The sequence below is a fragment of the Rhamphochromis sp. 'chilingali' genome (genome assembly GCF_963969265.1).
Source record: "Rhamphochromis sp. 'chilingali' genome assembly, chromosome: 16".
NCBI lineage: Eukaryota > Metazoa > Chordata > Actinopteri > Cichliformes > Cichlidae > Rhamphochromis > Rhamphochromis sp. 'chilingali'.
This window is the reverse complement of record NC_137943.1, coordinates 4,656,287-4,670,340: the sequence shown is the minus strand read 5'-3', so window position 1 is coordinate 4,670,340 and position 14,054 is coordinate 4,656,287. Positions and strand designations below refer to the sequence as shown.

Here is a 14,054-nt window from a genome sequence, read left to right as displayed (position 1 = left end):
GACACCCAGCCCTAGTTTAGAGTATCACAGGCCTCAGTAAATTTCTATGATATAATTTTGTGAAAAAACTATTTAAGCATTGAAAATGTGTGGAATGTGATGATTCATATAGCAGCGGTTATATGTGTTCTGTACAATTAAAACCCATTGTGTACAATGGGATTACGAGTTTATAATGTTCAAGCACAAATTGCTATTTTTGTGAATTTTTCATCCAAAACTGGTCACATTAAGGAACAGTGTCAGAATTAGAGGACTTAATAAATACAATTATATACGTCACCTCTCAGCACCTCTCAATGTTACTAAAGAAAAGACCGGGCTTTCATCACTCTCATTCACTCGCCCCAAAAAAGAGCTGCCAGCCAATTTTCAAAGCTTGAACAGCACAGTTTTAAATCTAATATTAAAACTATGTCCTCTTTTTATGTCCAGGTTCTTGTTTATTGGCTTTTTTACCTTTGGTTCACAAAATTAGTGTATCGGAATATATATATATATATATATATATATATATATATATATATATATATATATATATATATATATATATATATATATATATATACGTATATGTAGCCACAGAGAACAACAAGTTTATACTTCTGCTTTCAACTGGTCTTTTTTTCTGATGCTGTATGCTAGAAAAATACTTTTGAGCATATAATAGGTTTTCAAAGAAAAAACATACATCATACAAGGTAAAAGCTGACTATTGCTGACTATTATAGCATCTCAGACATCTCACCTGCAGACAGAAGGTGACCTTAGGGAAGTGAAGCGCTTGTAGTTTGTGTGGAGGACAAAGGAGCTCTTGCTTGGCTGCATCTTCATATCCCACAAAAAGCAGAAAATGTTCTATTATGCTGCCAAGAGAGCGTTGGAGGAATTTATGGAATCAAGCACAGGTTATAAAAGTACACACGTAGGTGAACGCTCTATGTGTCAGTGTTTTGTGTGGAGCAGTCTCAAAATATCAAGCACAAAATTAAAACCACAGTGTGGCATGCTACTGGAGCAAAGATTTCATTTTTCCAACAAGGCAACAACAATAGAAATCAAAAAAGTACTTTTCGGGTTCAGTTTCTGGATTGTAACACTGTGTAAGTTACTGGTTTCAAAACCAAAAATAGAGAACATACTTTTTAATTGGGCTGATAATACAATTAACTATTATACAGTTATACAGTATTTCCAGTTTTTGTTATCTTAACTTCATCCTAACTGTAACTGTATCTGCATCTATTTCTCAAAACTATGTCAGAAAAATAGTTTAATGAAGAGTTTCTTATGTGATTTTGTTCAATAAGCGGTTTCTTGCAAACCTACATAGTACAGTTGTTTTTATTATTTATTGTTGCCTTTTTCAATTTTCCTTTTTTTGGAAGTTTATATGCTAAGAGTGAGTATTTTATCAATTTGTTGAATTACTAAACCACAATAATTTGTATAAAGTGCTTTGAATGCTGTTTCAAAGCACTTGTATAAAGTGCTTTGGATTACAACTAATCATTTACCATCTAGAGAAAAATGCGGAGACAGAATATTGACCTCTGTTCTTAGCTGACAGCTTTCAAACAAGAGGTACTCTTTGCAATGACATTGTTCTTTATTAAATTTACAACAAAAAATGTATAATTACAAAAATATGAAATGATAAGCACAGTTAAATACGGGCAGCAGCAAAAGTATTACAGCACAAAAGAGCCACTATCCACAAACTTGGCCTCCATTTGCAGAAAAAAAGAGAACTAAAGCCTAACATCAAATAAAGGACCATGAGAGAGCGGAGTGATAAAACTGAACAGATTCAATCGTAGAATCAGCACTGCTACCAGAGACAACCTTTTAATGCCTCTGGCATTAAATTATATGCCATGTTTTTGGCTATTGTCTTTGCTTTATTTTGTTTATTTATCTAATAAAAATTTAAACAATATATGTGTTAAGACTGCTAGTAAGGGAGTGACTAAAAGTTACTAAAAGTTAACTAAAATTGTTTTCTTTCCTAAGTTGTCTTTTATGTGTAGGTACAACATGGTTTCATCCGTTAGTAGCATTTTTATTCTTCAATGAGTTATAGGTCAGTGATAAGTGGCTTAACAAAAAAACATTACTCTGAAAATGGTCAGTACTGGGACTGGTTTCAAAACGAATGAGAAAGCAGCCATTGTCCAAAGAAATGACCTTCAGAAAGCCTGGAGAACTATTGTTCAAGACTAAAAAAATTATATAAAAGGTCTAGCTCCTTGGAAGCAAATTAGAAAGAAATGAGGGTGGTTCAACACACACTGGCGTTAATAGTTATTTTTGACTCACTTAAGGGCAGCAAAACAGATTGTAAATGCTGTTTGTTGTGCAGTCTGCGGGACACAGATCACGTTTTGTAGAGAAGAGGACCTAAAAGCAGATGCTTGGAGGCAGGAAACTTAACAAAAGATAAGCCGTTTACTGAGGTTCATAAGGGGATGCAAAAATATTTAACACAACAGATCTGAATACTAAACTTTGAAACTGAAACAACAGTTGCCTCAAGGTGCTTTGTATTGTAAGGTAGACACTTTAATAATACAACAGAGAAAACTACAATAATCATATGTGTCACGGACCCAGTTCCAGGGATTCGGGGTCCGTGAGCAGTCTGGACTACTATTGTAGTTATTATCATTATTATTGTGGTTATTGTTATTATGGTTGTGTCTGCTGTCCTGTTTTCCGTGTTGGTGTACTGTCAGGTGTTTATGGGTGTGTGCATGTGTGTGAGGGTGCGGTCGTGGCAGGCACTTCTAGGCCTGGTGGGTGTGGCCCTGCCAGCTGACCGGTCCCACCCAGGAATCCACACACACCTGGCGCCGATCAAGCCTCGTCAGAGGAGCTTCAAAACAGTGTGGCTGAGAGCTCCTCGACGCTGGATCGTTGAGTGACTTCCCGTCAGTCTTAGTTTATCGTGCAAGGTTAGTGCAAGTCTGCCGTTAGGTTTTGTACTCACGACTGCCTTTTGTATGCGTGTTTCTCAGGAGGAATTGTGGCGACCAGGAGGCAGCACACGGACAGTACACAGGGAACGGAGACAGAGCACGGAGCACGGGATAAAGGAGAAGACACGGAACGGGAGTTGGGATCGCACGGGGAATTTATTGTTGTTTGGATTGTCACCACTGTAAATAAACGCACTGCCTTCAGCGCCAAGTCCTGCATTTTGGGTCCTCATTTCTCACATCCCCACGGTCTGCCAGCCAGACCGTGACAGAACGATCCAGCCACTATGGACCCAGCGGACTCACCGCGGAAGCGCAGCTCCCGTTTTGACCGGACCCGACTAGTGCTTGGAGGGCCTCCGTGCTGCCGTTCCTCGCTGGCAGCCTACCCGTCGGCCCACTCGTCTGTTTCCTCCCCGCGGACGCCTCGGTCTCGCAGAAAACGCTCCAGCCGGTCCCGGGAGGATTACTACGAGCCTGCCAGCAATCTGCTTACACCTGGACAAGCTTTTTACAAAATGTTAGGAATTATCATCGTGCCACCTGACTCACCCAGCATTTCCACATCACAGCAGGAGCAGCCACTTCAGAATCCGCCCTCGTCACATTCCGCCAGCGACGCTCCCTCTTCAACAGGGAGGCAGCGAACACGCAGCCAGCACTCACAGCTCCAGCAGGAGCCAGGGATTCGGCTCAAACAACCGCCTAGGGTGAGTGACAGAGTCTCCCTTCATTCACCTTTCGTGCCTAGGGATAAACAGACTGTTTCCCCCAAGGCTGTGAATGCCAGCTCCGTGAACCCTAGAGCTCGTGTTTCTCCTGTTTGGGAGGATGACAATGTTAGTTTTGAGAACGAGTTTTTTCCTCCTGGTTCAAGAGACTGTGCTCCTGATGTTCCTTCGGACCCAGGAGTTAGGACCGTTTCGTCTAGAACTGTTTATTCTGGGGCTATGTTTATACAGCCAGCTGCCCAGCCTGTAGCCGTACCACAACCTATCGCCCGGCTAGTAATTCAGCCGTCACCTGCTGAATCATTCCCCGTGACATCTACCTCACCGCCTGCCGTCTCATCCCGGTCACCATCCACATCACCCGCTCAACCATCTTCTTCACCTCCGGATCACCAACCGTCTATAGCCGCTCCGCAGCCGGAGGAGCTCAGTGAGCCGGAGGAGCTCGGCGAGCTAATGCTGGAGGAGCTCGCTCTGCCCGAGCAGGAGCTCAGCGAGCGGGAGCCGGAGCTCAGCGAGAGGGAGGAGCTCGCTCTGCCCGAGCAGGAGCTCAGCGAGCGGGAGCCGGAGCTCAGCAGGAGGGAGGTGACAGACGAAGTAAATCGCCTATGTGAACTGTGGCTGGAAGCGCACGCGGAGAGTTTACGTTGTGCTGTGGAGAAGCGGTTGCAGGAAACACTGACTTGTTTTCCCTGGGTGTTGGACAATCTTTTTCCGATTGTGGCAGATTTCCTGCTCAACACCCTTCACCTCCACTCTCCGATCCAGGCTGCCCCCCTACTCGGCCAGCCTGAGGTTCTTCAGCCTGATACAACGTTCGCGCCGCCGGCGTTCCTCACCGCAGCCACCCTCCCGGACATCTCAAGAATCGGCTGTGGTGAGTAATACGGACACTTTTTCATTTCTCACCCCATCTGCTTTTTTGTTTTCAGTGGATGGTGACACCGCTGACGCTGCTGCAAGCCGGCCTACAGTACGACTAGCGTCGCCTCATTCAGCAGTCTCCACGCCGCTGGCGGCTTCACCATCTGCGGTTGTAGCGCCGTCATCATCTCATCCGCACGCAGTCACCCCTCAGCCATCTTCGTCACCGGCTCTACCTTCACCTTCCCCGCCTGCGTGCGCCGCGTCACCATCTTCGCCTCCGGATCATCCGTCTGTGGCTGAAGCGCAGCCGGAGGTGCCCGCACGGCCATCTGTGGAGCCCTGCGAGCCGGAGCCGGAGCTCAGCGGGCGGGAGGAGCTCAGCGGGCGGGAGGAGCTCAGCGGGCGGGAGGAGCTCTCGCTGCCGGGCAGGAGGAGCTCAGCGGGCGGGAGGAGCTCTCGCTGCCAGCCGAGGAGGAGCTCAGCGAGCCAGAGGAGCTCTCGCTGCCAGCCGAGGAGGAGCTCTCGCTGCCAGCCGAGGAGGAGCTCTCGCTGCCAGCCGAGGAGGAGCTCAGCGAGCCGGAGGAGCTCTCGCTGCCAGCCGAGGAGGGACCCGCTCAGCCGGAGCTGGAGGTCAGCGAACCTGAGGTGACAATATGACTTCCTATGAAAAGTACTTCTTTAAACAAGAAGAAACCTCCAGTAGAATCAGGCTCTGGAAGGGCCGGTGGAAGATTGTTGCCCATAGTTGCCTTGCTGTATGTGACTGGTTTTTATTCACTCATTTACATAGTAGAAGCTTGATTGAGTTCTACTCATAAACCTATCTAGTGACAGTATACGCTGTTTTGCTGGTCCATCCAAACATTTCTAAATTAGGCCAATGATCAGATGATGAAAACAAATTTCTCAATATCAGACTCCGAGTGTCTTTATTTGAATCCTCGTAACCCTAAAATATTGACCTATGAATAATAATGTGTACAAATTAAAGAGTAAAAAAAAAAATCAATCCAAGTGAAGAGTGAAATGTTTTCAGGCTGTAAATTGTTAAATGGAGTTAGCAGCAGGGGAGAGTTATGCAGTATTAACTTCTTTTTTTTATCTTGGGTTCCAGCTAATTGTGTTCCAGCCTGATGACTCCTCATCAGTGACTAATGGGGAGGTCAGGCAAATAGAGATTGGGATTCACTGATGTGCAATATGCTATATAAACTGTTTTGTTGATCTGATTCCCACATCACGGTTTATTCTTTATAAAGAAGGAAACGCCAACAACTGCTAAAAATTGGATGGTTAGTCTTTATAGAAATGCTGGTCTCAATTTGCTGTATTGTGGTGCCAACACACCCATCCTCCTTAATTTATAATAATATAACAAAGTCCTACTTATAGTTATACAGTACCCCTTTGCTGTTATGTAATTGCAGTATGAGGATTTCATCAAGTTATCAATTTTACATAACAAACAAACAATATTTGCTCAGCTTTTTAAATTTTTAGAACAATTTCTGGGCAATTGTTTTATTCCGCCCCCAATTGGGCCAACAGGGAAAACAGACCCGAGTCGATCTAAATGGATTAAACACAGCAGATGTAAAAACACCAGAAGACGCAGTCTCCTTTTATACTTGCTATTTTAAAATGCAAAAGAGATTCTGCACTCAGCCAGCAATTCCAGCTGTCTTACTGTGAAATTCGTTCACTGATCCACGTACACCTATCAGACATAACATTATCATAATTCTATTGTTGTCTGTTCCTGGATCTCAATATCACAAACAGATTAGTTTCAGATGCAATTAAGTCCCTTTGAAACAAATAGTTTCCAAAACACCAAGAAACAAACAAAAACGCAAGTTTAAAAAGAAGTTTTTTACACAGAACTGGGGACTTGTAAGATCCGCTGAACACATCCAGCCCACATGAGGTAAATGAGAATTTCATCCACATAACACTCTGATAGACTTCAGAATACAGAAGTGTACAAGCCAAAACTGCTTCACAGATGTTTTCTCACAAACAGATTTTTACAAGTGTTATCAGTTTGGACATGTCATTTTGTGGCCTTGTCACATGGAAACAAGATTTGAGTGTGATAGGTTCTTGAAAGGCTCCTACTGATGAGGAAGAACCTGCAGACTGAACTCCACATATGTCTCCTCTCTACTTTCTCTGAACAAAACAATTTAGTGGTGTGAGTTATAGCAATGCATTTAAGGGACATAAAGACATTTTTTATATTATTTTTTATGTTTTGAATTTCAAAAGAAGTATATTTTTGTTGAGTTCAGATATTAATTATAAATTTCACACATGGTGAGCTCAGGTAATAGAGAACTACTAAAGTAAAGGCACACTGATTTCCAATCAATGTGTTTATCCATTTATCTATCGATCTATATAAGAGGTTGGACTTTTCTCATTTACATTTTACACTGCTTTCTTCTGTCAGACATCAGACACAGCAGTGCTCTGGTACGAGACAGCAGATGTGGCACACCTCTTTTAACTGACATCACTCTAAAATTAGGCTCCAACATAAAGATGTCCCATCACTATAGTGATGACTGACTGAGGTTCTCTCGCTCCTCATGTCTCTTGGTCACCTCCTCTGCTTGCATCTTTGGTGGGAGAGAGTTAGAATGGCTGGAGGTGAGGAAAACAAAGTAGGATATATAGACTGACAAATTAGAAAAGAAGACTGCTCTTCCAGCTCCCATTCCCCAATCCATTACAAAAAATGCAGAAACATCTTGCACCTTAGCTTTTAAATAAAATCAGAACATGTATATCACTTTTTATCTGGGAATACAGGCAAACTGCAATTTACAGCAATAAAATTTTAACAATATAAATCAAATCGTATAACTAACAGAACATGACTGTTCATGTTTATGAGATTTAGCATACAGTCTATTTTCTCTTAAATGCTAAAATAATATTTTAACAGGCCTGTTTAGCATCTGAAAAAGTTAGTTAAGTTAAATAAATGCAAAGTGCCCTGAAATATTTCATGGGTATCATATACACAAAATAAATCACAATAATGTGAAATCAATTACCCATTTTTAATCACATGAGTTCGCTGCATGACACCAACTTGGTATAGTTTTCTTTTAGCATAATAAACATGGCTAAATCAGCATGAAAGTACTTCACTTCGTTCACAAACTTGGGTATCACGCCTCCCACCTGCCCACCCGGACGGCCGGGTGCAATTTTGCACAGATGGGATATTATACACTTTTGTCTCATCTGTAATACAGCACATTAGCACTGTGATTAATGAGGGAACCAACGCAGACACAGAAATCCCTCATTTGGAGCCGCAGCAAAAACCAGCATAAATGACGATTTTAGCTAAAGGTGCACACAGCAACAAGTCACATATTCCATTCCAGATTAACACAGGTGAAACTCCCCCTGATGACTATGGCGTATTTTTGTGCCACTATTCTGAGCACACGTAAAAAAAAATTTGCAGGTGCAAGTGTTGCATTTTCAGGAGAAATTTATTTTGAGCGAAGAAAAGCTAAATTTGAATGAACAAAATTCATTGCTGCGTGCAAAAAATGTACTTCCGTGTTTGCTATTATCCACACACACACACACACACACACACACACACACACACACACACACACACACACACACACACACACACACACACACACAACAGCAGCCCCTCTCGCTCAGTTTTTGCATTTGCACTTGCTCACAATGTGTTGCTTGCGCTCTCAACATTTCTGCCCGTGTGCGCTCAACTCTTTCTGTACAGCGTTATATTTGTGCCACAAAACCAGCCAATCACAGACTTGGATGCAAAAAAAATCTGATTGGCTGTTTTGGTCTCCAATCAGCTCGAAATGACGAAATGCAATATCCCAGAATCCATTTCATCCAAAACTCAAACGAGGCAGTGGCGGAGGAACGCAGAGTGGCGGAGTTTGAAATATTACTCTGTCTGGGTCACAAAATAAACTTTTAAGATATTTTCATGCGAGAATGTTTTTGTGTAAACTTCAAATATCTGCTCGATTTATCAAGACATCTCATATTTGCATAAGTGCTCTAACGTTTAGAGACATGCCACATGGCCGGAAAGGCTGGGAGTCCGACCTGCAGCCTTTTGCTGTGTGTTGTCCTCATTCTCTACCTTCACTTTCATGTCTATCTTTACTATCACTATCCAATTAAGGCAAAATGCCAAAGAAAAATAATATTAATAAAAATAAACGCTAAAAACGAAAAAATATTTCACAGATGTCAAGAGAATGTCCGGCTATCTGTTCATGGTAAATGGTAATGGTAAATGGCCTGTATTTATATAGTGCTTTTCTAGTCCCTAAGGACCCCAAAGCGCTTTACATATCCAGTCATCCACCCATTCACACACACATTCACACACTGGTGATGGCAGCTACATTGTAGCCACAGCCACCCTGGGGCGCACTGACAGAGGCGAGGCTGCCAGACACTGGCGCCACCGGGCCCTCTGACCACCACCAGTAGGCAACAGGTGAAGTGTCTTGCCCAAGGACACAACGACCGAGACTGTCCAAGCCGGGGCTCGAACTGGCAACCTTCCAATTACAAGGCGAACTCCCAACTCTTGAGCCACAATTCATGACCTCAAGCTAAAGAGCACTTGGGTTCTGAAGCAGGACAATGACCCGAAACACACCAAGTCCACCTCTGAATAGCTTAAGAAAAGCAAAATGAAGACTTTGGAGTGGCCGAGTCAAAGTTCCTCCACCGCACTGTAAAAGAGTCTTTGGCGGGGTATGGTTTGTTGCCCAGCTGCAGGGGAGGGTTCAGAGGGCAGTGCCAGGGGAGGCTGTGGACACAGCTGATTCCTGTCGCACTAATTATGTTTACCCCCTTTTTCAGTAGCTGCTTGAGCAAGAGGAACGGACTGTGAGCTGAGCAGAGTGAGCTGATTAGACTGAGCAGAGTTAGAGCCGGAGAGGAACAAAGCAAGCGGTTCTAGCCTATGTGTGGAAATAAAAAGCACTGAACACAACACAGTGTATGGGTGTGAAGGGGACAAGTTGAATCACTGATAGTTATTGCAAATGCTTGATTGCAGTTGTGTTGATGTATGATCAATTATCCAGGTAAGGAAATTCCAAAAAGTTAATTCTGTTCATCTGGATGTAGCGTTTTCATTGTAAGAAACATTTTGTCAAGAAAACCAAAATGATGACTTTGGAGCTGCCTATTCAAAGTCCTGCCTTGAATCCCACTGAGATGTTGTGGCGTGACCTTAAAAAGGTGGTTCATGCTTGAAAACCTTCCAATGTGGCTGGATTACAACAATTCTGCAAAGATGAGTGGACCAAAAGTCCTCCACAGCTGAGTAAAAGACTCTTTGCCAGTTATTTCAAAAGCTTGATTGCAGTTGTTGCTGTTAAAGGTGGCCCAACCAGTTATTAGGTCTAGGGGTCAATAACTTTTTCACATAGCCCCATGTAGATTTGGATTTTTCCCCCCTTAATAATAAACACCTGCATTTTGTGTTTACTTGTGTTATCTCTTTCTGTTATTTAAATTTGTTTGATGATCTGAAACATTTAAGTGTGACAAACATACAAAAAATAAATAAATAAAAACGAAATCAGAAAAGGGGCAAACACTTTTTCACACCACTAAAATTGCTGAGAAATCATATAATAATGTTGTGTTTAATGTGGTATGTGTGTTTAATAAATATTTTAAACATTAACTGCTTATAGTTCTATTATCTGGGTAACTCGGCAGCCTATCGATTTCACTATGGGTCTTACTTATGATACACTTATGTGTAACTCACTTTGAGGTCCTTCTGTCTTTGAACCTGCGAACTAATTTAAGGTCATTTGGTTTCATGGCAAGTTAATGGACCAAAAATTATCTCACATCACAGCAATTAGGAAAGAGGAGGAGTTCAGAACATCTTTTTGTCCTTTTGTAAGTCATGAAAATAAAAAGCTTTTTAGCTTTTTCGGTCTGCAAGAAAAGTTTAAAAAGCAGCACTGCAGCTGAAACTGCAGGATATTAGATCACTGAGCTAATGAAAGCTTAAAACAATTAAGCCGCAGATGCAACCAGGACTGTCTCATGGATCAATCTCAATAAAAACAGCAAATCAAAAAATAATTATGTCCAGCTAAGAGTGTGAAGAATAAATTTTGGAACCTTAACGCATAATTAAAACTATCAGTAGTAGTGGACAGTATTTCATTACTAGAGCATAAAATCAAACCAACCCATTTCTCTCCTCTCTGCCTTCCCAGGGTCCGGAAGCGGCTGGCACTGTTCCTGAGGCAGGGAGAGTGGCACGGACGCCGGGGCAGGAGGGCTGGAAGTCCATGATTTGTAAGTTCTTTCACGAGTAAAAATGCAGTTGGGATCACTGGCTAGATCCTCTGTTGTTTGCAGGGCTGGAGGTGCCCCAGGCCTCCACGAGATTTTATCCCTTTGAGTTGCTGTTCAGCAGGAAGCCGCAAGGGGTGCTCCACCTTATTAAAGAAAACTGGGAAGAAGGTCCAAGCCCCGTGAAATTCAGTGCGTCCTGGTCCTGAGAGCAAAGCTGTACTGGGAAGGTTATCGCGAGAGAATTTGCTCAAGGGGGGAGGGGGGGGGGGTAGGTTCAGCCGGATGTAGCCCCGGCTTCAGTCGGGCAGTGGGGGTGTGTGGCAGGGGTCTGGTCTCTGGCTCCGCTGCGGTGGAGGGGTGGGGCTGTGGGCTCAAGGGGCAGTGCCAGCTTCTCGTCTTGTGGTGACGCTGAGGACCAGAGAGGAGGTGTGTGCGTGCAGAGACAGAGCAGTCAAGCTAACCTCCAGGAAGCTCTGTGGCTGAGCTGCCGCAAAGAAAGTATTTGAGTGTGTTTGACAGCCTGTAAAATAAACAGTTCAACTGGAATCGGATGTTGCGTGGGCCTGTGGTGTTCACAATTTCTTTGTTAGATCCCGCAAGTTGGCCTCTAGTGCTGTACGACACATCCCCATTGAGCTCCTGATGAAGGCTCTTAGGGTCCTGTTGATCTAGCCCTCTGATGCATGAATTATGAAAGCCTTGGTCAAGATTTTTTTCTTAAGTGCTTTTATTCTTCTCAGGACATGAAAAAAAATGTTCAACTCTTTTTTCCCCAAAAATATGTTTTTTTATAAAGTTATAAACTTGTCCACTCCAGTGGACTACATGTGCCTGAGCACTTAGCATGAAATACTGTGAATTTACTATAAAAATTAATTACCTTGTGTTCTATTGTAAATATACAAACACTTGTTTGCTTGTATCCTTTGAAAAACATCTCAGCAATTTTTTTGGAACTTTCAACTCATAAGGCCCCAATGTTTAGACGTAAATAACAAAACCAATCAACAGTCCTAGCTGTGAATCCTACACCTGAATATGGCAAACTATCTCCAACAAGAGAAACATTTTTGAGTCTACACAGTTCTATAACGATGCAGGACAGTATTACCAAGCCCTTAGTAGCATGCTGGAAGAAAACACAAACTGACATCTTAGTCTCTGCATCTCCAAACACTTCTGTGTTCATCACACCTAGGCTGTCCGTAGTTCCTATGTCTCTGTTCTGCTCTGGCAGCCACTCTCATCATCACTGGACTTATCACTGAACTCATCATCACTGCACTCATCAATGAAATCATCATCACTGGAGCTGGATGGAATTTCCTGGACTATTCTGTACGCTGCCTTATTCTTTGCTGCATTTGAAGTCTACAAAATATGATAAAATAATTATTATAGTAACTCAAACTACAGCTGATCTGCACAGAAATATACATTTTAAATGAGTAGCTTATAAATGTAACAATTATATGCTTACTTATAACCAAAACAGTCCCAAAAAACAGTGAGACAATTTATGACTTATGTTAAAAAAATATAGTGGGTAATGCATGATGTCCACTACAGTGGACACATGGTTAATCGTAGTTTTCTACATATTAGACATAACAATTTCTTATTCCAAACAGATAATATCCTTCCCTAGATGTTACTGCATATCATCATATTTTTTTTACCTGTTGGGCTCTTTTAGCATAGAAGGATTGACAGGATATGCCAGCAGTGGTCGGCAGGGGTGACAGTTTGTCTGCCATCTTTGATTCAGAAGAAATTTACTTGCAGTTGCACTAACTGAACACTGAATTGACCTCAATGGAGCATGGCAGCAGAGAGCACTCTAGAGGCTAATATGCAGTTCCACCATAGAAACCAATGCATTAAAGAGATATGTACGTTTTAGTAGCTGTCCACTCCAGTGACCACTATGCATCAGAGGGCTAGGCCAGTGGTTCCCAAACTTTTTTTGCTAGGCCCCCCTTTGTTTTACAAGAAAAATGTTGACACCCCCCCCCCCCCCCCCCCACGCGCCCACGCACAAACACATCCTCCAACCACACACACCTCAAACATTTAGTAAACAATTAAGCAAATACAAGTAATCTGCAATAAATAAATAAAAGTAGCAAAAAAATAAACTACTAACTCTTTTATGCTACGTCCGCACCTACACAGCTGTTTCTATGTGTTTGGGCCTTTCGTCCACACGTCAACGGCATTTCGAATCACCGAAAACTGAGATCTTTTAAAAATAATTTTTTGCCTTTACGTGTGGACGAGGAATACAGAGTTCGTCACGCAACGTCAAAGGTATGTGCCTTTTTTCACGTCATGCTGTGCACCACCTTATTGTTTACATGAGATGAATTGCAGAATGGCAGATAGAGACGAAATACTGTTAATCTGACTATCTGCAGGTTTTACATGCTTACATACACACATACAGTTACTGTCCCTCCATTTACAAAGAGAGAGGCGTCACGGTGTGATAATTTTACGTGTAGTTGTTTTTTTCCTGTGTAATAATATTCAACATTACTGTCAATACAGTTTTCAAAAATGCCTCTCTGTGCAAAATGGGTTAAAAAACATAAACAACTGTGGGATACTGTTTGTCTGGGATTTGAACCGAGGGAACAAATCGTGGCAGGATCAGCCTGATGTTATTTGTATCCCACTGTAACTTTACTGTATAAAGAACATCTCCAAAATGTCAGGAGTAGTTAGTCATTACAAGAAGTGTTTGTGAACTAACAATCAAGAATGTGGGATACTGTTTGTCTGTGATTTGAAGAGCCCAACATGTGCTCCCCATGAAGGGAAAACCAATTATGCAGGGGAGACCTACCTTGGCACCAAACCAAAGGGAAGATTTGCTTCACCATATTTTCTCGTCTTTGGCTTAGAATGAAGTTGGTTTGGAAACATATTCAGCGATGCTTCATCTCCTGCTTTGCGTTTGTGTGGGTGCCCCGTGCTAGCAGTGTCCAATCATTTTTTTCCCCCTTTTCATACCGCGCCCCCCCTGCAATGGCCCTGCCTTTGCTTGACAGTTTCCAAGGCTGCAGTTATGGACAGCTTGCTGTACTTCTTAGGCAGCTTCTTCATTACATCTTTCTGC

The 14,054-nt window shown here is 42.6% G+C and overlaps 1 protein-coding gene across 1 annotated transcript; it reads left to right on the top strand.

The window, feature by feature from the left end:
• Positions 1-2,456: 2,456 nt before the first annotated feature.
• Positions 2,457-11,152, top strand: LOC308412774 (uncharacterized protein). Its single transcript, XM_080907340.1, has 2 exons — positions 2,457-5,221; positions 10,852-11,152. Exon 1 carries the CDS (start codon positions 3,266-3,268, stop codon positions 4,592-4,594), a length of 1,329 nt encoding a protein of 442 aa, XP_080763466.1. The 5' UTR covers positions 2,457-3,265; the 3' UTR covers positions 4,595-5,221; positions 10,852-11,152.
• The last annotated feature ends 2,902 nt before the right edge of the window (positions 11,153-14,054 follow it).